This window comes from Rhamphochromis longiceps, linkage group LG14 (genome assembly GCF_057381845.1).
Source record: "Rhamphochromis longiceps isolate RC_006_pf linkage group LG14, R_longiceps_female_GT1.1, whole genome shotgun sequence".
Taxonomy (NCBI): Eukaryota; Metazoa; Chordata; class Actinopteri; order Cichliformes; family Cichlidae; genus Rhamphochromis; species Rhamphochromis longiceps.
Window position 1 is genome coordinate 22095429 of NC_140570.1, and position 25066 is coordinate 22120494.

General features: G+C 40.7%; 1 protein-coding gene across 2 annotated transcripts in view; it reads right to left on the reverse strand.

Moving 5' to 3' along the window:
- The window catches only part of limk1a (LIM domain kinase 1a), a 53311-nt gene that overhangs the window by 22550 nt on the left and 5695 nt on the right, over positions 1–25066 (reverse strand). Inside the window, exons 1-2 of one of the 2 annotated variants that reach the window (XM_085379678.1) lie at positions 12810–13001; positions 432–570 (exon numbers count right to left, since the gene is read on the reverse strand). In XM_085379678.1, coding sequence (XP_085235804.1) covers positions 432–570; positions 12810–12898 — 228 coding nt within the window. In that variant the 5' untranslated portion in view covers positions 12899–13001. Of the gene's footprint in view, positions 1–431; positions 571–12809; positions 13002–25066 lie in introns of those variants that run through there. The other variant, XM_085379677.1, reaches the window with a different exon arrangement.

Sequence of the window (25066 nt, forward strand, 5' to 3'; positions counted from 1 at the left end):
TCTCCAGGCTTTGAATGTGTGTGATTCCATCACTAATCAACAAATAGACACAAGTCTCTTTTGGTGCTGGTATCTTGTCTTTTCTATAATGCAGCAGCACTTATCAGCAGAAGCCAAGTTTATCTGCTTTCCAGCACTGTGGCCACATCTATTGTGCACTCAAACCTCTCCTGTGTCACAACAAGAGCTCGGACTTTCACTGGAGGTCTGTAAGAAGATCTCTCTAAGCTGCCAAAGGCATCAGGGTCAGTTATAGGTCTGGCACATGTCCTATTAAAATCTACGCTTGTTGGCGCACAGCAGCCAGTGAGGCTGTAAATGTACAGGCTCAGATGTGTGTATGGGTCTGTCACGGCCTGAACTCAAGGTTTATCGGCAAACCAAGAACCGTGGGGGTGCTAAGTGATGAGTTAAGTGGCAGATCCTCTTACCATAATGAGGCCAGTGGTGATCGGGTCGTTGCAGCCATGGCACAGCTCCCCAAATTTGGCCCAGTAGTCCTTCTTGCAGAAGAGCCGGCCATCTTTTTCATAATACCAGTGGGACAGCGAGGCGCTGCACTCACAACACCTAACAGGAGAGGAGACAGAAACGGACACAAGAACAATTAATTTAACAGAAGATTAAAGACAAAGTAATACCACTGCTCCCTTAAACATGAATAATCCAAACATAATGAAGATGATCAAGTCCCTTTGCAGTCGTAAAAGAGGAAAAGTAAATTAAACTTTTTGACAACACAGAAATTAAAAACATACAACAACCAGAATGAAATATTTGAATTGCAACAAACCAAACCAAAAGTTTTTCCAATTTACGATATTCTAATAAAAAAAAAAAAGAAATAAAATAAACTAACCTTGCTTTCATATTTAAAATGGGCAGACAAAACAGATGAATTAAACAATTACATGTAAAATCATTTACTGCTGATCAATATTATAAACAGATTCATCAGCTGTTATTTTCAGCACCCTGAGTAGTTCAGTCAACCTGCAGGTCTGACCTCCAGGAAAGTTAAGTGGTGCACAGCAGATTGACTTGTTATTGTGCTGACAGAACATAATATTGTACTGCTCTCTGTAAACCATACTTTAACCCTCCTAATGACGCCTTGCAGAGCTCCAAATTATAGTTTTCATAGCGATAACAAGTTCCTTCGTGGCCCCGTCACACACCACGCAATAGGCAAATGATAATACATTAACCCACAGCTTATGACTGGAAAAACAAAACAGAGTCACAGCAAAAAGAAAACATGAACGATAAACAGAGCAAACACTACGTCAACCGACGTAGCCTAGTAAGCTAGGCTAAGTTAGCCTAGTAAGCTAGCATAAACCTAGAATAAATAGGATAAATAAAGTGTATCTTATGTTATCTTTATCGTATTTTGATTAATTCACAACCCCAATATCAACAAAGTTTGGACGCTGTGTAAAATGTCAACAAAAAGGAATGCAAATTTTATAAACAACAGATTATAGAAAACTTTTTTTTAAACTGAGACATTTTACCATTTTAGGGAGAGAAAAAACAGCTCATTTTGAATTTGATGGCAGTAAGGTGTTAAAAATAAGCTGTGATGGGGTAACAAAAGGGTGAAAAAGTAAGCGGTGTGGACTAAGAAGAAACTGCTGGAGGGACACTTCGCAATCAATTAGGTTACCTGGCAACAGATTGGTAACATTATTGGATATAAAAAGAGCACCTTTGAGAGACAGAGTTTCTCATAAATAAATAAAAAATAAAAAATTGAGTCTACAAATTGTGGAGCAATTTCAAAATAATGTTCCTCAATGTAAAACTGCAAAGAACAAATATCTCATCATCTACAGCACATAATATCCTCAACAGATTCAGAGTAATCGAGAAATCCCCAGTGCATGGTGCAAGGCCAAAAACCAATACTGGAAACATGACGGATCTTGGGATACTCAAGTGGCATGGAAATCACTGGATGGACTCAGGAAGATTTCCAGAAGTCATCGTCTGTGAGTACATTTCACGTACAATCAGCAATTGCAGATTAAAGTTCTATGATGCAAAAAAGAACGTGATCCAGAAGCAGGACCATCCAGCTTGTTATCAGCACTCAGTTGAAAAGCTTGTGTCTCTGATGGTGCAAGGGTGTTTTAGTCCCTGTGCAACATGCAGCTTGTACATCTGGAAAGGAACCATCACTGTATATACAGATTTCACAAGAATACATGCTTCAACCAGACAACATGCAAATTTTCATTACCCTACATAACTTTAAATGTATTTATTTTATTAACATGAATTTAAAACACACAAACACACTCACACACAGACATACACACAACAAAACACTCTGTCATCAGGCTGCTCCCGTTTGAGTGTCTGAAAATAAGCCAGTGTTGTGGTATGGTTTCTGAGCCTGAGTCTACACCAGTTACTAAGAAGACGGTCTGATAGCGAGCCCAAAAAACATCCTTATCTCTAGAGCTAGTATATCACCAGAGTTTAATCGCAAAACCAGTCAGTCACCCTGATAGACATCAGATGATGACAGACAGAAGGCAGCTGAGACGGCAACAGACAAAAGGCTGTTCGTATGGTGATAGACAATGAGACAGATACGAGACACACAACTTCCAAGTTCACCTACAATGCAGATAGTACAGACTGATACACATGTGAGTGTGACATTCAAAATAAGTCCAGGTGTTTTCCTGGTAACTGATGGCAGATAAGAAAAGTAATTCTATGGGAATAGTGTGTTAATCTCTTATGGGTCAGACTTTTGTTGAACACACAACTGGGAAAGAAATGTCCATAAAAAAACAGGCTGAGTCCTCCTGATTTTCCAGCCGATCAGAAAACAATTGCTTTTTTTCTCCACACTGCATGACTTTGTGAAAGTTGTAGGCACAATAGCTCTGCATGTGTCCATAAATCAAAATGTGTGCTAATCCCCCATGCATGTGATAATGCATTGGTGAGGTAGTACACTGCTGACGTGCTTACAGACTGTGAGTGCTTGTTTGTAATCTGTCTAAATCAGTGCGTCTAGCATCCATGACTAAGTGAGCATCTCTGGTCCTTCCCAGCGGAGCTTGCCTCCCATCAGCTGGCCGTCTGGGCTCATCTCTGCTCAGGGCAGCTTAAAACAAGGGCTGCTTGCTCTAAACATATTATGGATTCAGAAGCTGGAGCATAATTGACTTTATCCCTGAGCCAGAATAATACAAGTTGATTCTAGGTGAGGGGTCAGAGTAAGAGCAACTACTACGAAAGAAGGAAGAAACAAGGACTACTTACTCTGACTGGGACAGGGTTACTAAGGCTGGGTGAGCACTTTGTTGCTGGACCTTATGCCATGCAAAAGAGCTACACAACAGCTGCAGGAAGTACTGTAGGACTTGTGTGGTGGACATGTGGATTGAGCGGTGGTTGGGGAAAAGGATGTCTCCAATTTCCTGGTTGTCTTTTTTTTATTTATGCAGACTTGTTAATTTCTTTTTTAAATGAACTATCTAGGGGTTTGAATTCTAGTTTGCAAAACACAATAAAAAAAAGGAAATTGTTTTGATCATTTATCCCCCTCCCAAAAAATTAAAGCTCCTAGGATTTTCTGCAGAGGGCTGAAATGTGGTGCAGCCTCTGCATCCCCTCCCTTTTTTTCTCTTTGCTGCACTTTAAGGATTCTTACTCACTTTGCTGAATACCTGTCCATGTTTGCTAGAGTAAAAACTGAGAGACTCATTAATATATTCAGCAGAAGCAGCAACTTTCTGTGACTTTGCCCGAGGCCTTTCACCTTGTGTGAGCCACACACTGTGTACAAACACATGACCTTGCAGCACATACTGACACACATGCAATTTATTTATTAGACAGACACACTCAGTCTCCCCAGTGTCCGCATGCAGAGCTTCACTGCAGCTCAGCAGATTGTGGCAGAGCTGCTTCAGTATGCAGCGCGTCTGGGTGAGCAGGGGGGAGGAGGAGACTTTGAAGTGGGTCAAGGCTTTCGGAAGACGTCCGCAGTGCCGAGCAAGGAGCTACTCGGCTGTCTTGGCTCTCTGCCCCTCAATAACTGTCTATCACTTCACACGTACACATCCTGAGAGGTCCTGCTGAGGCAAAGTCATACCTGGGTGGGACGCATGCAATTCTAGGAGTCATTGTAAAGCTCAGTGGGTCTGCTACTTTCTGAAATTTGTCTCCATGTAGTCCTGAGGGGTAGCAGCGTATTAAAGATATGAGTGAATACATTAGTGCCTCCCAGGAGGAGATTGCAAAATTTCTGCCTTCAGCACAAAAATCTTATCTCTGAGGTAAAGCAGACATGCAGCAAAGCTGAATTACAACCCAAGACTCCCGTGGAGGGGAAAAAAAGCCCCACCACAATAAAAAAATAGTGTGTTAATGTGTATTTGTTGGCTCTCTTTTGGTGTTTTTGTGTGATTGTGTTTGGGGGTGTGGTGGCATTGACGTGTAAGAGGATTATCAGTGTGAAAGACTCAGTTAGAGCCTCTGCCCGTTCTGCTATGATGCTCCAAAAATCTAACTAGTAGAGAGCTTAACAGTTTCTCATACCCTGCTGAGCTCTGACAACTCCTCACTGTAGGGGAAAAATTAAAATAAAACAATATATATTTTACTGTAATACAAGCAGTGCTGATGGTTCACTTAATCTAAGTTACAATGACCTGACAAACACTAGAAAAGGGGCAGGGGTAAAGAAATGCACATGCAGGCTGCACAGACATAACTAACTCCCACAGACCAATGAGAGGGGGCAGAGCAGATTTTAGACACAATGAATGCCAGCTGGATCTCAGAGGGGAGGAAACAACCAATGACAGAAGAGCTGAGATTAAAGGAGGGGAGTGAGTAAATCTGCAACTGTTCCCCCTCTCCTGCTCGGATCCCTGGTGGAATTAGCTGAAAGTATCTGAAAGAGGAATACATTCCTTTTCCAGGTCAAAAGGAGGCAGTTTTTTTTACCCTGCCTCTCACCTCACCTTCCTCCACAAACATCTGCTCTCTATCCAAGTGCCATCACGTGTTACTCAGTGTCTGTTGAGGCATTTGTGCTCAGACAAAATCTTCTATCTTTAAGTTTTACACAACATAGACTATAGCAGCCGAATAGCAGCCACTACAGATTGAAAGCTTTGCCTGGTCTGATGAGTCTCGGTTTCTGCTGCTACATTCAGATGGTAAGGTCAGCATTTGGTGTAAACAGCATGAAACCATGGATCCATCCTGACTTGTATAAATGATTCAGGATGGTGGTGACAGTGTGACGATGTGGGGGATATATTCTTGGCACACTTTGGGTCTCTTGGTACCAAATGAGCATCATTTAAATGCTACAGCCTACCATGTCCAGACTGTATGATCACAGTGCAAGGATCTTCTGATGGCTGCTTCCAGCATGATAACACGCCATGTCTTAAAGCTCAAATCATCTCAAACTTATTTCTTGAACATGACAATGAGGCCACTGTACTCAAATGACCTCCACAGTCATCAGATCTCAATCCAATAGAGCACATTTGTGCTGCAGATTTGTCAGTACAGACAAAAAATCTCAGGAGAATGTTTCCAACACCTTGTTGCCATTAATAATTAAGGAAGCTCTGAAGGAAAAAAGGAGTCTAGATCAGTACTAGCAAGGTGTACCTAATGTGGCCAGTGAGTGAATATGGGCAGACAGATAGATGACTCGCCCCCTGCTGCCCATTATGAAGAATGCAGGCTTAAGTCTCATTTTTTTAAGATCTGTAAGCTACCGGTATGTCCAGGTCTATGACAGGTTAACCCTGACCACTTCTTTCTGGTCAGAGAACAGTCTTAATATTGAAATGTTAGAATAAATTAGTTTTTTGAATTCTGTATTTTGTAAGTTTTTTAAGGTTTTAGTCAAGCTCAACAAACATGAATCTTCACTGGATTGACAAATATCTCTTATAACTGTGTGGAAACATTGTTTAAGATTGCAGTATTGAGCTATATTAATAGAAAAATGGGCTGGTTTGGTTAAACAAGAAAAAAAAGGAATGAAGTTGTTGACAAAATGTGCGAAACTTCAAAATCAAACTTCTGAGGTTATTTCAGTTCATTCTGTTCTTTCTGATGCACACTGCAAATATGTTTTATGGTTATTATGAAATATCCAAGAAAACAAAACTACAACATTGGATTTGAGAAGACTCTTTCTTTTGCATTTTTCATTATAATGGCCAAATTGGCTAGATAAAAAAAGAAGCTTGAATCAGTGCATTTATATAAAATGTTTCCATTCTGATACACGACATATCCATAAATGTGCATGTAGGACTAACATGCTGCTAAATGTGCTGAAACTCTATCAGTGATGGATCAGATGATCTCATTGGACAGCTCTATGATGTAATATGTTTGTGAATGACTCTTCATCTGTTCGTCACAATGACAGCCTGACCCGGGTCGATACCTAACGTGATTAGCTTGTCCAGCTGGTATGAATGAATGAATGAATGAATGAATGGAGAGACATGTATCTTCTGACTGACTCAATTGGAAATGTAAACACAATGAATGAGACAAGACGACACAGATGTGACCGAACACATCTCTTCTGAAATAACACACAGTACATTTCAACATGTAAACAGACCACATTGTATTTATTTATGTGGCTTTGAAGTAAAATTAGAATAATTAAGTTGATCAAACTTCATTAATCATCATATTTTCCGTTATATTAAAATGAAAATATCAATGTTACATGAAATTTGAAAGGATAAACGAATTAAAGTTGCTTTTTTAATTAGCAGTGATTAAACTAAAAACAGACCAATCATTGGATTTTTGGATTTTTTTCTTGTGCGGTGAAGTGAATCTACCCAGCGTTGGATTAAATTAAGTCTGTGTCTATATTGGGAGTTTTTGAACAGTCCTTTTTATCAGATTTGCAATGATTAGTTAGTAAATTATTTAAATTAGTTTATTTAAATTAGTTTTCTTGTCAATTAGCCAATTTGCAGGGAAATTGATCCACAAATATTTAGATTGATCTGTTGTTTAAGTTGCTTGTCAAGGAAAGTGCACTATTGAAAAAATATTTCGTGTTTGCAGGTTGTGAGAATACATTGTTCATCTCACAGCAAAATTTAAAAAAGGAGTATCTTTGGGTTCTGGACTGCTTAGCAGGACACTTAAACACATTCACTTGGGCTCTGGAAAATTTTAACACTTCTCATACTAAAGGAAGAAATAAATCTCAAAAAGACAGGATAATTCAACAGCGAGAAGAATTTCCTGCACTTCTACAGGTTTGCGTCAATCAGGAATACACAGCAGACGCGCAGACAGACAATGAATAATTTATTGGGGATAAATGTCCACATTATTTCAGCTGTCATGGCGAGGCTGAACTGACATGCAGAGCTTTGTGCTCGTAAATATAAATCTGCACTGTAGCAAATACAAAAGGAAGCAAGATTACAATTATTTTCTCCCACATGTAATCAAAGTAGACATCAAGTTTAAAGTAGTAAGTAACCTCAAGATTTTTTTAAAGGCTTAATTTAAATAAGTTTATAAAATGCCATTTAACTGCCCATAGACTAGCCTGACATACTGAACCAGTCTGCTCAGCTCACCATCACTGAATACAACGTGAGATAAGAAAGAAAGGGCTGCATTTGTGAAGCTGGAACGGCACAGTTTTGGATATGTTGCCTGTAGTTTTTCTTGACTAAAATATACACCAATAAATTCCCATATTACATATTCTAAATATATGCAAGTACTATCGCCTCAGTTTGAGCTAACTTGCTAGTACGTGAAAACATGTCTTAGATTTTATTCTCTGATGACTCGAACGCCTCGCAGTGAAGTAAAAGCAAACAAGTCTCCCACACAAACACCGCCGCCCACCCGGTCCTGGTCAGCATTTTGTGATGTGTCTTTGTGTGTGGGTGTGTACATATAACCACAGGTCATTGAATGAGGTGAAGGCTGAGGTGGCTACAGGAAACGGGAGGGCTCAAAAGGAAACAGTATGTGTGTATAGGACTGCTGCACCTCCCAAACACGCACGCGCGTACCAGCACACACAAGCATCTCTTCATCAATTATTAAATCTTCCATCATCCGAGTCAAGCTCAGGACATCCATCTTCCTTCTATCAGCAAAGACAGATGAAATGCTGAGAGTACCTATGATCAATAAGCCAATAAACAGGTCTGCCCGTCTGCCCAGAAAAATCTAGAAGAATTAGACAACGGACATCAAACGTGTATGATATTTGACGGTGATAGAAACAAATTTGCCTACTGTGCAAAAACCCCAGAGTGAGCACTCAGCTGTTGTTACTGTGTGTGGAGGATAGGCTCAAATCAACCTCAGGCAAAAGAGAAAGGAGCACTGAGACGGAGGGGTGGTCTCACACACACATACATGCACACACAGGGGGGAAAGTCAAGCTGAGGAAACGACTGTCTGGGGGACGCCCCTCAAAGGAGACATAAATAGATTAGATTGCTGGTCTGGAGCCAAATTTCCACTCCTGATATTTTCCCAGGAAGGAAAGGAGGATGTCCAACATGTCAGTGACATAAAAGGATCATGTGTGTTAAAACTCTGACTATGAGGACTTTTTTCTGTCTGAGCTGGACTCTTTGATTCAGTCAGCCTTTACACATTAACACACAGCACAGACACATTCATCAGGCCCATTCCCACGCGCCCTCCCCCTGCCTGGTTCCCCCTTCCTCCTTCTCCACGGCAACGCAAAATGCCACAACGATGATGTCACCCTCTCTCATAAAAAACCAGGCATTACCTCATCACCTTCTGCTCACCTTCAGTCTCACTCTATTGGGTGGTACCCGGAAATCAGCGCAGCCAATCAGGCTTCACCCCGCTCCCCTGACCTTGGCAGACTCAGCAGCATCCACACTCACGCTGACCCCTCATGTTTTCTGCTACTCTTAAGGAATTGAGAACCAGCCAAGGAGAGCGGGCTGTGCATTTTAAACAGTAAATATAATGACATCCTCCTGAGGCTCAACTCTGCTGAACAAGTGTTTCAGCCCGTGGGAGAGACTCTTTATTCCAGGCCCGGCGGTCTATTCAGCTGGTAAACAGGAGCTCTGGCAGACTGTGAGTGAATGGAGTGCACGGCAGCAGTTTCCTTTGTGACTGCTAAGCCATGTAGACTGACCGATTGTCAGTGCAGTCGGCTCGCTGGCCGTCTCACTTGTTCCATCGAGGAAGATGATAAAAGGTATCTGGGAGCTTTGGGAGAGCTGTTTAGTAGGTCTCATTCAGTAGCAGGTTTCTTTTACAGACCAACTCCAAGCTTAAACACTAACACATGAAATGAAACCAGTGAATTGTTCAGTGGTTATAACAGTACCTCACTACAAAAGCTTTATCCGGACACTTACTGTTAGCATTAATCATGAGAACCAATGCTATGAGCTCAAAGTATGAGGTTATGTGGTTGGACAGGTGAGTCACACACCAGACTATTTTGCTGAATTATCAACAACTGCATGGACCACTATTAAAAAAAAACACAAAGACTTTTAATAGGATTTATGCAAAATTCTTATCAATTTTGTTCTCAAAATGCATTTTTCTAGCATGGGTTTAACTGAGATGCCACTTTAAAATTTGGAGGACTTTGCACATGTAGAAAAAATCATTAGCTAGTTCTCCACTGCTAATCTTTTAGGGCAAATATCTGGTACCATGGCTCTGTGAATGTGGACTCTCAGGCTTGTTGCATGGAACATATTTGAATGTTTGCAGATTTGGAGGCCTGCAGAAACCACAAATTTGCAGGTAGGCGACTAATGTTTTGTTTACAGCTTCTCATAAACAAAAGCACATAGTGATGACATTCTCTCTCGTTTAACCAGCCTTAAACATAAGCAGATTTAGATTTGGTACATGGTGTCATACCAGGAAAGTATCACACTGAAGTTAAATGTGTTTTTCTGGTTTCAAACTGTCTGTGAAGCAATTCACCTGATTTAGACAATTTTAAAGAACATATAACTATATTAATATTAATAATAATAATAATAATACTGATAAACCAACTCAATGTATAATTTAGAAAGCTATATTAGGACAATAGGGACCTGAAATTTTGCATAATTCCTTATAGAAGGTGTATCTTTCCCCTGGAATATTTTAAACTTGATAAACTGAGACAGAATCAACCCAGTTACTGATGCTGCTCCACTTTACTGAACCTGAAGTGTGCTCTTCTTGGCTCCCCCTTCTAATCATACATTATGAGACTCAAGCAGAGTAAACATACAGTTACCAGCACATGCACACTTCATTTAAAAGGTTTTACTTGTTTGTCTCGTCTTTGTCTATGATGTATGTGACTTTATTGTTACAGTTGTGTTTTTGTTTGTGGACTCATTAATCACATAATCGTGTCGTTGTTTCTGGTTTGGTGTCAGAGAGTCCTCTACTGCGTCACATGGCAGTTTTATTTTCCCCCCAACAGACGGTAGTGTGGGTAAGGCATCACAGGTGGGTGTGGACAGGCGGGTGAGAGTTGAAAGTTGAAAGAAAATGATTTTTGTTAGGAGGAAAAAACAAAACAATGCTGCTACTGCCCGGACATTTAGGTAAACTTTAGTTTGGGCCCTATTGTTTTTTACACTCCTGTTAACAACTGCTAAAATATTTGAAGTGTAGGATGTGAAGTTTTTTGGCTTTCAAACTAATCTACATGCTGAACTATTAATGGGCTGTTCTCAACACAATCATGCTGCAAAACTAGAACATCGTTATTCTTGTGAGCTTAGCTTAGCTTATTTTTTGTCCCTGTAAAATGATGAAGGTCAGATATGAAACTGGCAGGACTCTTTCAACAGTGACAAAATGTGGACTTTAATATTCTTCATCTTTTTTAATCCCATTCAGGGTTTAAGTCTGGACTCCATCTCCTCCAAACAGAACAAAATTGAATTTTTAAAGTGTGATTAAAGCACAGGAGCGAGTGCCAAAGGTTAGAGCTGGGAAAAAGGCGATTAATAAAAATACACCCGTCACACAGGACGACTTTTTCCTCCCCGCTGCAAATATTATCAGCCGGCATGAACTCCAGATATGAATTTGACGAGGTGCAGGCAGAGGAAGGAGACTCATATGATGTTTTTCTAGATTTTCAAAAGCTACAATTGCGACCATTAAACAACACAGGAAATGTTAAATGTTGTCCAATATCCTGCAGAACTACCACATTAACACCTAAGAACTTCCTGTGATAGTCTCAAGTTCGTAAAAGAGGAAACAAGTAATGACTTTCTATTTCCTCAAAAGAGGAAGTCAATACAATTTGAGTAAATATTGGAAGAAAAACTTGACAAAAAATAAGTTGCATCACCAAACGTCTTTGTTAGAGAAGCAAACACGGTGAAAAAAATATGAAAACAGACTTAACAGAACAGAGCATCGGAGTAAGTATAATAGTTAATTCTTTCACAGAGAAAAACTAATCATAAAATTAAATATACAACCATCGAAACTGACTTTATTTTCCCAGTTTGACCAGCGTTTTAGGGCTCATCCCACCGTCATCTCTGTTGTTAATGAGAGGACTGAGTGTCCCCTCAGAGTGCCTGGTTGTTCTGGATAATGCTTACATTATCTTCTAAGACACAAACAGCCAAAAAATAAATAAATGTGCTAAGCCCAGAAAGTGCATTCTCATCTAGTACGTGACTCACAAAAAACACACGACTTTGCTCGAGGGTGGTGACGTAAGCACGTCTATCCGATAAAAAAAACAACGACGTTGAGCCCGCGGTGTCAGTCACATGTGGGACAGCAGCGTTTGATTCATGGTGGCACTTTTAAAAGAGGGAAGTCAGGAAGTTCAGGGGCTTTTGCATCCAGAGAGACGGAAGTGTGAACGACACCGAGGACTGACGTGTGCCGGCACTTTGGAGAAGTGAGAGATCATTTAAGAGAAATGAGTTAATTTCAGTTACTGCATCACCCTCAAGTGCATTCCTAAAGACTGTTGGTCAGAATATATACAAGGAACATAGTTCATGCATATCAGAATACACTTAGTGCTGCTTTTCATGCCAGCACAGAGAAAGTGAAAGACACTCCTAACCAACCACCACACTTTCTCTTTGGGGTTAGTTTACTGCCTTTTTTTTGTCTAATAATTAATTGGGTTTTGAGCTGCACCAAGAAAAAAATATATATAAAGATGAGAATATTAATAAGTCACTAATATATTACCAGTAAATAAATCCATAGTGAAAATAATCACTAGTTACAAGTTACTTTTTAGGACAAATTTAGCCATAAACTCAATTCTTAGTCCAACTTTTTTGACAGAATTAAGCAAATACATTTTTCATTAATCTGTTCCTGTTAATTAGTCTAATCATTTAATTATTTTTTAAATGATTTATAATGCGAAAATGAAGATTTCTAGTTTTGACGATGGTCGCGTACACTTTTGAACAGTTAGTCCAACAGAAACATCCTCCTTTAAACAGTTTTTATATATTTTATACTTTAAACACTTCATCAGCTTGGAAAATAATGGTTTGTCAAGGTCAATAGGGTTAAATAAAGTTTTGAAAACTGCAACACTGTCAAATAAGACCAACAAAAAGACAGCCAGAACAAAAAGTCCACAAAAAGTTCTACACTTGTTTAGTACTTTGGACTAAACAAGAGTTTTCGAATAAGCTCGGAGCACGACTTACATCCAAGCTAAAGTTCTGTTTCGCTCTCAGCAGCTCAAACATCATTGTTATCATCTATAAACATAGACTGATGGGTGCACTCACACTCTGGGCTGCCTGCTGTGTTGCTTCTTTGCTGACATGTCACCCGAGGGAGCAAAGGCGTTGTTTAGACAGTCCGAAGACAGACTCATGTCAGCAGCTCTGATGTTTGACTCACTAAGCTCGCCCGGCTTCACGGCCTCGCTGTCACAAGCGTCAGTGTCTCTCCCTTCCTCTGCTTCCTCTCTGAGTGCAGCTGTGTATAGAGAGGGTCACACTTCTTTATCAGCCACTTCCTGTTCTCGTCCTCTGGGAGACTCGACCCTGTGACAGCAGAGGCTTTGCCCACAGTGGCCCTGCCTTCCTCGCAGCAGCTCATTTCTTCTGTTGAAACTTCATGAGGCAAATTTCCTGCACTCGTCAATACATTTAAAGGCTGTGGCGGAGCAAATGAAAGTTTCCTCTTATCCATCATCTATTAAACCCTTCCACGGCCTCTCTGTGTGAGGATCTAAACGTATTCTACGCTAGATTCGACACAGCGAACACCATGAGACCGGACAGTGTGCGCACCGCGGATGACGTCAGTGCGCACACTGTGTCTGAGGAGGATGTGCGGAAGTGCTTCAGGAAGGTGAACGCACGCAAAGCTACTGGTCCGGACGGGATTCCCGGCCGCGTCCTCAGGTCATGCGCGGCTCAGCTGGCTGGAGTGTTCACGCACATCTTCAACCTTTCCCTCTCTCTGTCTGTAGTCCCAGCCTGCTTCAAAATGGCCACCATCGTCCCCCAAATCCTCCACCATCTCCTCATTGAACGACTGGCGACCTGTAGCCCTGACCCCCATCGTAAGCAAATGCTTCGAGAAGCTGGTCAGGGACTTCATCTGCTCTGCACTACCCGACTCACTGGACCCTCTACAGTTTGCATACCGCCACAACAGGTTCACTGATGATGCCATAGCCCTGACACTACACACTGCCCTGTCACACCTGGAGAAGAGAGACACGTATGTGAGGATGCTGTTTGTAGATTACAGCTCAGCATTCAATACCATCGTTCCCTCGAAGCTGGACAGGAAACTGCAGGATCTAGGACTGAGCAGCTCCCTCTGCAGCTGGATCCTTAGCTTCCTGTCTGACAGACGCCAGGTGGTCAGACTGGGCAGCATCACCTCATCCCCCATCACACTGAACACTGGTGCTCCACAGGGGTGTGTACTGAGCCCTCTCCTGTACTCACTCTACACCTACGACTGCACAGCCACTAACAGCTCCAACATCATTGTGAAGTTTGCGGACGACACTACAGTGGTGGGTCTTATCACCAACGGTGATGAGACGGCTTACAGGGAGGAGGTCAGCGCCCTGACCCACTGGTGTCAAGACAACCATCTCACCCTCAACGTCGCAAGGACAAAGGAGTTGATAGTGGACTTCCGGAGGTGCAGAGAAGTACACACCCCCATCACCATCAACGGCGCTGCTGTGGAGAGAGTGAGCAGCTTCCGGTTCCTTGGCGTACACCTGGCTGAGGATCTTACGTGGTCAGTACACACAAACAAAACAGTGAAGAAGGCGCAGCAGCGCCTCTTCTTTCTCAGGAGACTGAAAAGATTCGGCATGAGCCCCCGCATCCTCAGGACCTTCTATCGCTGTGCCATTGAGAGCATCCTCACTGGATGCATCACCACCTGGTATGGCAACAGCACCGCCTACAACTGCAAAGCTCTCCAGCGAGTAGTGCGGTGCTCTGAATGGATAATTGGAGGTGAGCTTCCCTCCCTCCAAGACATCTACAGGAAGCGCTGCCTGAGGAAAGCGGGGAGGATCATCAAGGACTCCAGTCACCCCAGCCATAAACTGTTCAGACTGCTTCCATCAGGAAGGAGGTTCTGCAGCATCCGGTCCCGTACCAGCAGACTGAGAGACAGCTTCTTCCATCAGGCCATCAGACTGCTGAACACGTCATAGACACCTCAGCTTCACTACTGGAACTTCAACATTATGCACTCCACACTGTATATAAATGCCACTTGTTTTGCACATATTCAACTCTGTATATTTTATATATTTTATTATTATTATTATTATTATTATTATTTTTTTATTATTATTATTTTTTTTACTATTTAATTTGTAAAAATGTGTACACACACACACACACACACACACACACACACACACACACACACACACACACACACACACACACACACACGTAGGAAAATATTTAGTATACACATCCAGAAATGCATACACTATTATATATTGTACATATATTTATTAGTTTCAGGTTGGCCATTCTTGTATTTTGCTCGTTTGTGTTGTTGTGTTTGCACATCTCTGTTGCTTGTGGGGCTCGCACACAAGAATTTCACTCGCATGTGCTGTGCCAGTGTGCCTGCACATGTGATGTGACAATAAAAAGTGATTTGATTTGATTTGATTTTATGAAGGATGGGGTGAGGTGAAGAGAGGAAGCAGCTCCTGAGCAAGGTGTAACCTTACTCACAGAGAAATCAGCAACCCGTTGAAGCTAGTTTCTAACCCAGAAAAAGGAGGGAAAAAATGCCACCCAATTCAAAATTTCAGGTCATCGTCTCATTTAGTAACTTAAAATTTCAATTTTATTTCTTTATTTGGAGATATTTTCCCATAAGTTTGGAGTCCAAATGTTTGAGGTAACTAACTCCAAATTTGAGATAATAACCTAAAGTTTTGACTTACGCTGGCTGAGCGGTGGAGACAAGCTTCCACAGTAACCACATTCAAACCAGTCAGACAGCAGAGTTTTTAGTGATAAGCTGATATCAGCCAATCAACATATGTTTGAGATAGTTCAGAAATAGAATCAGTCACAGTTAGTCCACACATCAAATTACCTTCAGCACATAATCATGTTAACAAATTACTGTTCCTGCAGGAAACAGAAACAGGTTAGCATTTTTTTATTCATTTGTTTTCAAGGAAACAATTGCCATGCTCTTATTTTGAAAGTTTAGTTACCGCTTGCTCACTGGTCAGCCCCTCATTGTGGAAGCCCTGATGAATGAAGCTTGTGTCTGCCACAGACCCCCCCCCCCACCGCATCCATAAGTCATATGTTTTTATTATGTCTAATAATAATTTTGATTCAACCCTCTGAGTAAGTCAGAATTTTGACATAACCCCAAATTTTGAGGAAAAAATATAAAAATAGTAAAATAGTTTAAAAAAAAGTATATATATTCAGCAGCGTAAACAAGCCCCCATAAGTTAGAGCTCCATCAGCACTTTAGAGGCAGCTAATAAGCTTACATGGTAAAGATTTAGTGAAGTAATTTACTTACAAAAGAAGTTCGCAACACTCGCGCTTCAAGTTTTACTTTTCTGCTGCTATATTTTTCCACACATTTCATTTGTTTGACAGAATTATTGTGCATGTTTGGGATTTTTGGAGTTTCAGTGTTATTTTGGGAAGTGTTTTCTGTTTGGTTTCATTTTCTCAGTTTTTTATTGATTCCAGTAAAAGAGCTTTTGTGTGATTTGTTGTGGTTTTGAACACTTAGAGAATTATTCAAGTTTCAGTTTCTGTTTAAGTTTTCTTTTTTGTTATTTAGGATTAGGATTACTGCTCTAATCTCCTCAATATTTTATAGTATTAGTATTTTAATGAGATTTTTCTGGGGGTTAGTTGTCATTGTGTTTTCTGAGGTCTGTGAGTTCAGCATACCTGGGGTATATTTCTGTTATCTGGAGTCACTCACCCTAAGATTAGCAATCCAGTAATCGGTTATCTGCTCTGTATGTTAACCCAGGGTGTCCCCTGCATGTTCACATGGAAGCGGGGGTGATGCCAGCAGAGCAGCTGATTTCACAAAGGAAAATGAAACTATTATTCCAATATTAATAGGTTAAACAGGTTGACCGAAAGCAGCAACATGAAAGAAAGAGCACCATATATTTAAAGCACTGAATGAACATGTGTGCACTTTAAGTGCTTTGTCCAATGAGGCTGTCAAAAAGCGGCTACATTAAGACAGTTTAGCTTATCTGAAGCCAGGAAAGATAGCGGGCAAAAACGCTGACTGTCAGTCCAACAACTCTATCATTAACACATGAGATAATCCGATGGATTATCATCAAGTGTTTCTTTAAATTAGGCTTTAAAAGACTATTTCAGTTTTTATTCTTTAAACCGCAGCCTCGGTGGTGTAAGGAAAAAAAATCAAACAAAGGCTTCGACTATGTGTGAAGTTGATATGGGATCAATAAGTACTGATAGCTGCTCTGTTTTGGGATCATCATATTATTGCTTTCAAAAAATTAATTTAAAAAATGAAATGGTTACATATAAGAAGATTCAGGGGAAACACAAAAACTTTGAATAGTACTAAAAAAATGTAAACTCTCCCTACTCACCATGCACCAAAGTCTCAGGGATCTTTCAGAAATGCTCTACAGCAGCATGAGTTACCATGGCAAAATACCACAGTGAGAAACGACCCACATTAACATGATCAAAACCGAGGATTAATTCTAGTTACCTGGGTAACTTCATTAAATATTGCTTCATAGTTACAGGCCTCAGGTGTCTAGTATTTTAAGATTGTTGTCATTGCCCTCCCCCCTTTATCCCTGGGTGCTTCCTTGCCCATACTTTGTACTGAGGCTAGGCAAAAACTGCATTACCAGCAGGGGGAGATACAAAGTCTGTAGTGAGCAAAAAACGGTTTAAGTAAATTCTAGGGCCGGAAACGATTAAGCTAGGGGGCTAATATGTGTATAAGTGTAAATGTCTTAATAATGTCTGTTCAAACACCCACTTGTGATTATTTTCATGTTGGCGTGAAATAAAATAGCTCCCACTGCTGTTACTGTAGCTTACTGCAAATTCTGCATTCTCGTATAATGGACACAGGGGACCGGCGTGTCTATTACACGTTTTCTTGTTATAGCGGGTTGGGCTAGGATTAGCATCCTTTGTCTTACTTTGTAGTTTGCTCTCTGTGATGGCCTGTTTCATTTTTGCTTCCTCTGTGTCTTCACTTCATTGATTGTGTTCAGCCCTGTCTCGTTTCCTGTGTCTTATTCCTTATCAGATTTCTGTGTGAGTATACACTCAGCACTCACTTTATTAGGTACAACTGGTTTTGTACTCCCACTAAGAACGCAACGTCTAGATGAACAGAATCAGTTTTCTGGGATTTCCTTACCCAGATGATTGATCATGCATCAAGACATTAACACAAATGTTTAGTCACCCAGTCACATGGCAGCAACTAAATGCTTTTAGGTCTGGAGACATGGTCAAGATGACCTGATTCAATAGAAAAGAATGGAAACAAACTTGTGTTTTTGTCACAGGCTGCCAGTATCAACGTGTCTAAAGATACAGTTTAAAATAGCTTCTTTGCCACGTTGTCTGTTATGTGTGGACACAACACTGCTTAATTCTTGAGTGAGGTGCCTTTTATAAGCTTGAATGATCAGTGTTAAGTTGCTTAACAAAAAGGAAATTCCTCTAAAAATGCTCAGGTACAAGGACAGGACTTACATGAGTGAAAAAGCAGACAATTTCCAATGGAAAAACTCTGAAAGACCTTTGGAAAGCCTGCAGAACTACTGCTCAAGACCACTTTTAAAAAATTACAAGAAAGTCTAACTTGCAAGCAAAAACATTAAAAAATGAGGGACCGTTCAAGATTTCTGCAAAGCCCTGTATATGAAAGGATGTACAGTATTTTCTGTTAGTCAAATCCTTGTTTAATCTTTAACAAACCTTTATTTAAAACGACTTTGTTTTCCTGAGGCAGTTTTCTGTCCTTTCAGCCTGCCACTACTTGACGTCGAGTCTCCGTCACATTCTGGAGCTTCTGTTACCAGGCAGAGTTCATCTGCAGGTGAAAGCAGCTGAGTCACTGCAGCCTCTTCATGCTTTCTGTCACTGACACAATGAGTATCGCAGAGCGCTGCCACCAATAAACGATCTCAAGCGCTTTTTAAAATTCGTCGAGGGCTGTAATGTTTGTCCTGCAGATGTGAGTAAGCGTACAGGACAGATGGAGACGTAAATGTGTGAGCCCCACAGTGCAGGCAGAGCAGCAGACTTAAAGTATACTCATCCTTCCTTAAACCATCATAAAAAGCTCCATGTTTGTTGATAACACAGTGTGGAAACACATAAGCATTTGTGCACTATCAGCATCAGGGAAAAAAACCCACTGCAGGTGATCAGACGTGCACATGTGTAGATGTGGTGGATGAATGAAATGGATTTTATCTAAAGTGCTAAATAAGCAGAAGCTTATTGATTGTCAAGCAGAAATGGTTTTATTGCGAGCAGCAAGGGGCTGCAGCGCACTGGAGAGAAAGTGCAGCAGCAGTCGAGTGTTCAGAGGGAAAAATAAATATTGATTTTCAGTTCAGCTTTATCTGATTTAATGAACTCATTTTACAGCAGTTTTATTTTTTATTCTAAATTAGAAAAGTCATTATTTAGCTTTACTGTAAGCTGGTGAATCAGACTACAAGACAAACACATGGCCGTGTCAGACGAAGAGCAGAAACCAACCTATCCCCTAAATCAGAGAGGCCACAGCAGTTTGAGGTGCACTCCTTTCATAGTGATCCTGATCCACACAATTTTTCCATGGAGTTGTTCAATTCCTAAATTTAAGGTTTTCAAATCAATTAAATTTACAAAGGGACTCTCGCTGCCTTCTGACTCGTTATGGTCCTTTTAAGATATAATGAATAAATGAATAATTAAAAATCATGAAGCACTGAGACGTTCAGCATGTTTTAGTCGGACTAGTGAACTCACCACAAGATAAAATGAGAAACGTTAGTGAAGGTTATTCAGTGCCGGGGCAGCAAGAAATTAACTACAAGCCATTAAAAACGCCATAAATGTTTTTATTATTCATCAAAGTACTGTTTATTGGGTGCTGGTTTAGCTCAGTGCGTTAATCAGGCGACCACACGCCATACGGAAGAAAGCGACCGGCCCAACATGTGACTCCGCAGCCCTTTGACTTTATCTGACCCTGCTTTCCTGTCCTTTCTTCACTGTATCTATCAAATAAAGCTGAAAAAGGCCAGAAAAACGTGAAAGTACAGCAAGTGAGGTCAAAGGTCATGGCCAGTCTGTTTACGGTGATCAAGGGGGCCACAGGCCCAGATAAATGAGAAGGCTAGCTTCAGGATGGGCATCAGACGTAAAGTCAAACATGTGGATCATATTTAAGAAAGAAAGCCTGTAACACACATCTCTGAGTAACAAATTACAACCAACATGTTTGAATAAATCAACATAATGGAAGTTTCAGATCAGTATAGATGAATAAATATTGTGGATGCATTAATGTTGTTTTGCAGTTCAGCTTTGATGTAAATGGAAAAAAAAAAAACAGTTCATACTGAGAGCCTGACTGCGATTTCCCATGAAGCCTAGCTCCTGCTGTTTTCAGAGGAAAACTTCTTTTTTGGGTTAGGATTTAAGCTCCAGAAAGTCCCTGTCCCACTCCTCACTTTCCCACCAATGTTCAACCTTCATTTACCATGGAAATCTGTTTCTCTCTGAAGATCCTGTTCTAATTTCTATCCATTTGTGCTCTCGAGGGGGAAAACTCTCTTTTTACAGACCTCCATCACACACACAGCTTCTCTCCTGTTATTAATTCAACAGTTCTGGTGTGTGTAGCATCACTACATGGTGGAGGAGCAGAAGGGCTGAAAGCTACAAGCTGATATCTGACACCTCAAACAAGTGTGATGGAGCTGACACAGAGCTCACGTCTGAATCAGCTACACGAGGCTCTTGACAGCAGATAACACAAGTAAAAGTGCTTTTACTTTAAAAGTCAGGGTGGAAAAAGCATGCACAGAAACCTGCAGCAGCCCTTCTCAGTCATTTGTAACTCCCTATCTGTGCTCACTGTGCATATAGATACCACAAACCATTGTGGACTCAACCCTTCGCCAGGATGCCCTCCTCAGATTTCCCATTCAGATATCTGGCCAGGAGGAAATCATTAATGACCCACTCAGAGCTGAGTTTCAAGCCAACCCACTGACCAGCTCGGATGAACTGACGAAAACAGGCAAGACTCGAAAACGCAGCTGGACATTTACTACCTTTACAGCCGGTCAAAATCAATAGACAATAAAGCTGAGTCAGTGCAACTATTAAAAGCTACTATCAGTGAAATGTGGCTTTTTGATTACATGTGATGCCCGTTAACAATGACCAAGAAGAGGTCTCCATGCAAATTCTTTGCACTGTAGATGAGATACAGCTGCACTGTGCCACCTGTGACCAGTGGAGGCACTGCGAGTGTGTTTGAATGTAAGCCGATCCAACTGATGACAGCTACACCGTTCGGCCAACAGATTTAGGCAGCAGCACCAGCTCTGTATTAGTATTTGTTTCTGTATAACCCCGAAGATTCTTCAACCTTTAAAATTCTCTTTTTAAAGAATTTATGTCTACACATGTGGTGATATCATCTGAGTAATTTACTGATCAAAATTTAAATGAAGGAAAAACAATGTGGTATTAGAAGAATGTGACCTTTTCAACTGCTCCTCATCTCTGTTCGAAGACAGGTGACTCTGCATTATCCACAGACTGACATTATAAGAAAGACATAACCACCAGGACCTCCATGCCTGCCATTACTTTAGGTTTTCCAGGATATCTCCAATGACCTTTTGCTATATTGACCCTCAAACTTTATTTCAAATACTAAGAATGGGTGAATTAGTAAGTTTTTGTCTTTGTCTACCAGTCCCCATATTAAACACAGTTTCTACCTGTGTGTGGGCAGCTATCGGCCACAGGTGTATAAAATGAAGCATGTAGCCATGGGGTCTGCCTTTACAAAAATTTGTGAAAGAACTGTTTGTTCTAAAGAGCTCCTTAAATTAAGCACTGCTTAAATGGACGTCACCTCTGCAAGTCATTTTGTGAAACTCCTTCCATCCTAGATGGAGCGATCAACTCTAACTTGTATTACTGCAAAGTGTAAGCTTTTAGGAACTCCATCATGAAGTGGCAGAGTGCATAACGTTACACAGTACGTAAAGGGTACAATGCACCTCACCAACGGTCTGCGTGCCGGGAGTTTCATTGCATGTGTTTCCCATGGCCAAGCAGCTGCTGTATATATAATCTTTCGGTGGCCCAGCACATTTGTATAATGTCTGAGGAGTATGCTACAACAGACTGGGAAAAAGTCTTACAGCACGGACACAATCACAGCAAAGTTGGTTAGCATGCTGCATCCATAAACAGTAAAGGTGGATGAACTACCAAGTACCTCACTTTCACTTCTAAAAATGGGGCAGAGATCTCAGGGTGCCCTGTTCCTAACAGCAGGCCGTATTATCTGTCTTCAGAATACACAAACATTACAAATTGATGTAAAAACTGACCACGGGAGTCTGTTTGAATTGACTCACTTGCAGCCAGCCTCAAGTGGGCACTGGATGAATTGTAGTTTTCATGTCTGTACTTTTTCATGATAGCGCACCCAAATCTGTGAATATACATCGGTGTCTGAGTTGCATTCAGGGTAATGTAGGCAGTGTGGTTGGGAAAGGGGATAACAAAGTGTGGAACAAAAAAACCCCTAAAACACACTAAAAAAAACCTCTGTTTATACAACAGTTTGAAAAGCTGGTTTTCAAACTGCTGAGGATGAATTATAGTAAATTTGGTGGAAGTCACATCTGGTAGTCACATCTGTTATACGTGACCATCATTGACCCTGTTTGACCTACAGTGCTTATTTTGGCTTTAGTTAAGACATTTTTAATCCTCACGTCAGTACACTTCATTATTTATGCATTTAATTTACTTCTATGTGTAAACCATTGTGTGCATGTGTTTATATGCACTATTCTGCCTGAGCTGTTTTCTATCTTGGTCAGAACCCACTCAGAAATCATCTTTTCAGTCTCAGATTATTTTTTATTTTCTTAATTAATTATGAAATTTAAACAAAAAACAAGATAAAGTAATAGTGATCAGAGGCACGGAGGCTGACTTGTGAAGCTTTGAGTGCTTAAACAGCAGGAGGACTCCTCAGCGAGTGGCTGTTTGTTCTCCTGCTTCTCACAAACAAGGTTATCTCCATGAAGGATGTGAGATGAGTAGAGACGAGAGAAAGAGAAGGAAACGTTACATAAGATCATCAGTAAGAAAAGCAGCGACAGCGTTTGTGTCCTGTTAATCAAAAAAACTAAACAGTCATTTAAAAATAAGCCCACTTTTAAAGTTAATAATCTCCACTCGCGAAACTAAGTGACAGTCCTGGACTGTTTATATCCAGTTTAGTTTAATTAGGAAAATATTAAACAATGGATGCTGAATATGGAGCTGCTGAGCAGGAAGAAAAGAGGAAGACCACAGAGAAGCTAAATGGATGTAGCGACGGAGTACACACAGAGGGTTGGTGTGACAGAGGATTTTAGGCATAGGGTGAGATAGAGGCAGATGAGCCGCTGTGGCGACCACTAAAAGGAGTAGCGAAATGATGGAGGAAATCTACAGAATTAATATGTTTACTACAGGGAAATTCCTCCCAGAAATCTACCTGATTATTTCTGGTATTTCATAAAAACACATTTTTCCTTGGCTCTGCCTTGCTGAAGGAATCGATCACCATTAGTGCATCTGAAACATCTGCGACTACGTCTTAATTTGTCTGCTCCGAGCTTCGTGTCACATGACCCAAGGCGGCTGCATTGACTGAATGTTAAGTGACGCCTGCACTTTAACTTTCTTTTAAACTTAGGACAGCATGCAGCAGTCTTAACATAAGAGCTCCTAATGAAAGATATTTAACAGAGAGGATGAAAAGTAACAGGAGACGAACAACACTCTTTGCTTTCCTTTCAGACCATAAAGTCTTTTGTGATAGCTGGAAGCTTGTTTATACAGAAGAAGACTGACCTATTAAATATTAAATCTATTTAATGAATGGATGGATCTGGACTCTAATGCAAGCTCCAACATTTGATATTCAGTTGCAGAAATGTTAAAAACTTCTGTGTTTTGTCTACCAGGATAGGATCAGTTCTGCTCATGAAAATCAATTAAAATTCAAAAATGTTAATAGATTTCTTTCACACAGAGACACACACAGTCTCTCTGCCCACACACAACATGGTGTAGTGCAAGTTACCAGAATCTGAGTCAGAAACTAAAACCTGCTTGTTCATTTCTCCAAATCCACGGACTGTAGAAATGTTCATATGGGGGTGGCTTTAGGTTTGACGCAAGAGTTCAACCAACGTATGCTTCATCGGAGTAAGAACGACTCCTTTTGGTTGATTAGGAGAAAAAGTCTTGAGCAACTTCAGGTATGCGAGTGCCTCTATGAGTTGCTCTGGTTTGTGTAAATAAAATTGCGTAACAGGTTTTCAGACAGGTCAAGTCTGAACGTTTCTGTAACTATCTGTAATGAAGTCAAAGTACAGAGAACAGCACTCATATGGCAAACTTAAAGACAATATTTATGTTTTATAAGTATTGTATGTTTTTAGGAATTAAATAAAGTTTTATTTATACATGCTGTTTTTGTTGTTATTGGTCTTTTGCACACTATGGGGCAGTTACCTGCTGGGTTACTGCATTTAAGGGGATTTAAGGGGAAGGGGTTAAATCGTTCAGGTCAAAAATGCAACAGTTAACAATGTAAGGTTAGGCTGCATAACTGATAGTCAACTGGGACAAGAATTGCATGAAGAGGCGAAGGCAAAGTTTGGACTTGTGAGTATTTTGAGCGCACAGCTGTGGAGCACGCGTCAGAAACTGCTTAGGTAATGTGGTAAAGTACCAGCTTATTAGAAAGCTGTTATGGCAAGTCTTGATCACATGACCTCAGAAGCCTACTGGGGACATATGGATGTAAAAGTTGTCTGATGTTTGCTGGTGCTTGTCCACGCAGAGCTCCAAAAGCAAAAACCAGTGGACTCTGAAGCTAATGGAACTGAATTAACAACAGTGCGACACGTGAGTACTTAGAAAAATAGTTAAAAGTCTTGCAGCCATGATGAAATCCAGATGTGATGAGGTCAGAGCATGTCGCAATGGAACTCAGCTTGGGGGTATTTCTTAAGTGATAAAAAACAGGAGCAAACCAGAGATTTCACGTAACCATCCAGAGTGAAAGGAGAGTCAAAGGTCATCCCAAGGTTCCTGACAAAAAATGTAGCAAATGTAGCCAGAGGACCTAGTTTTCATTAAATCTGTCAGGAGCACAAACAAGCACTTCTATATTCTCTTCATTAAGTTGGAGAAAAAGGTCTACCGTCTAACTTTCAATGGCG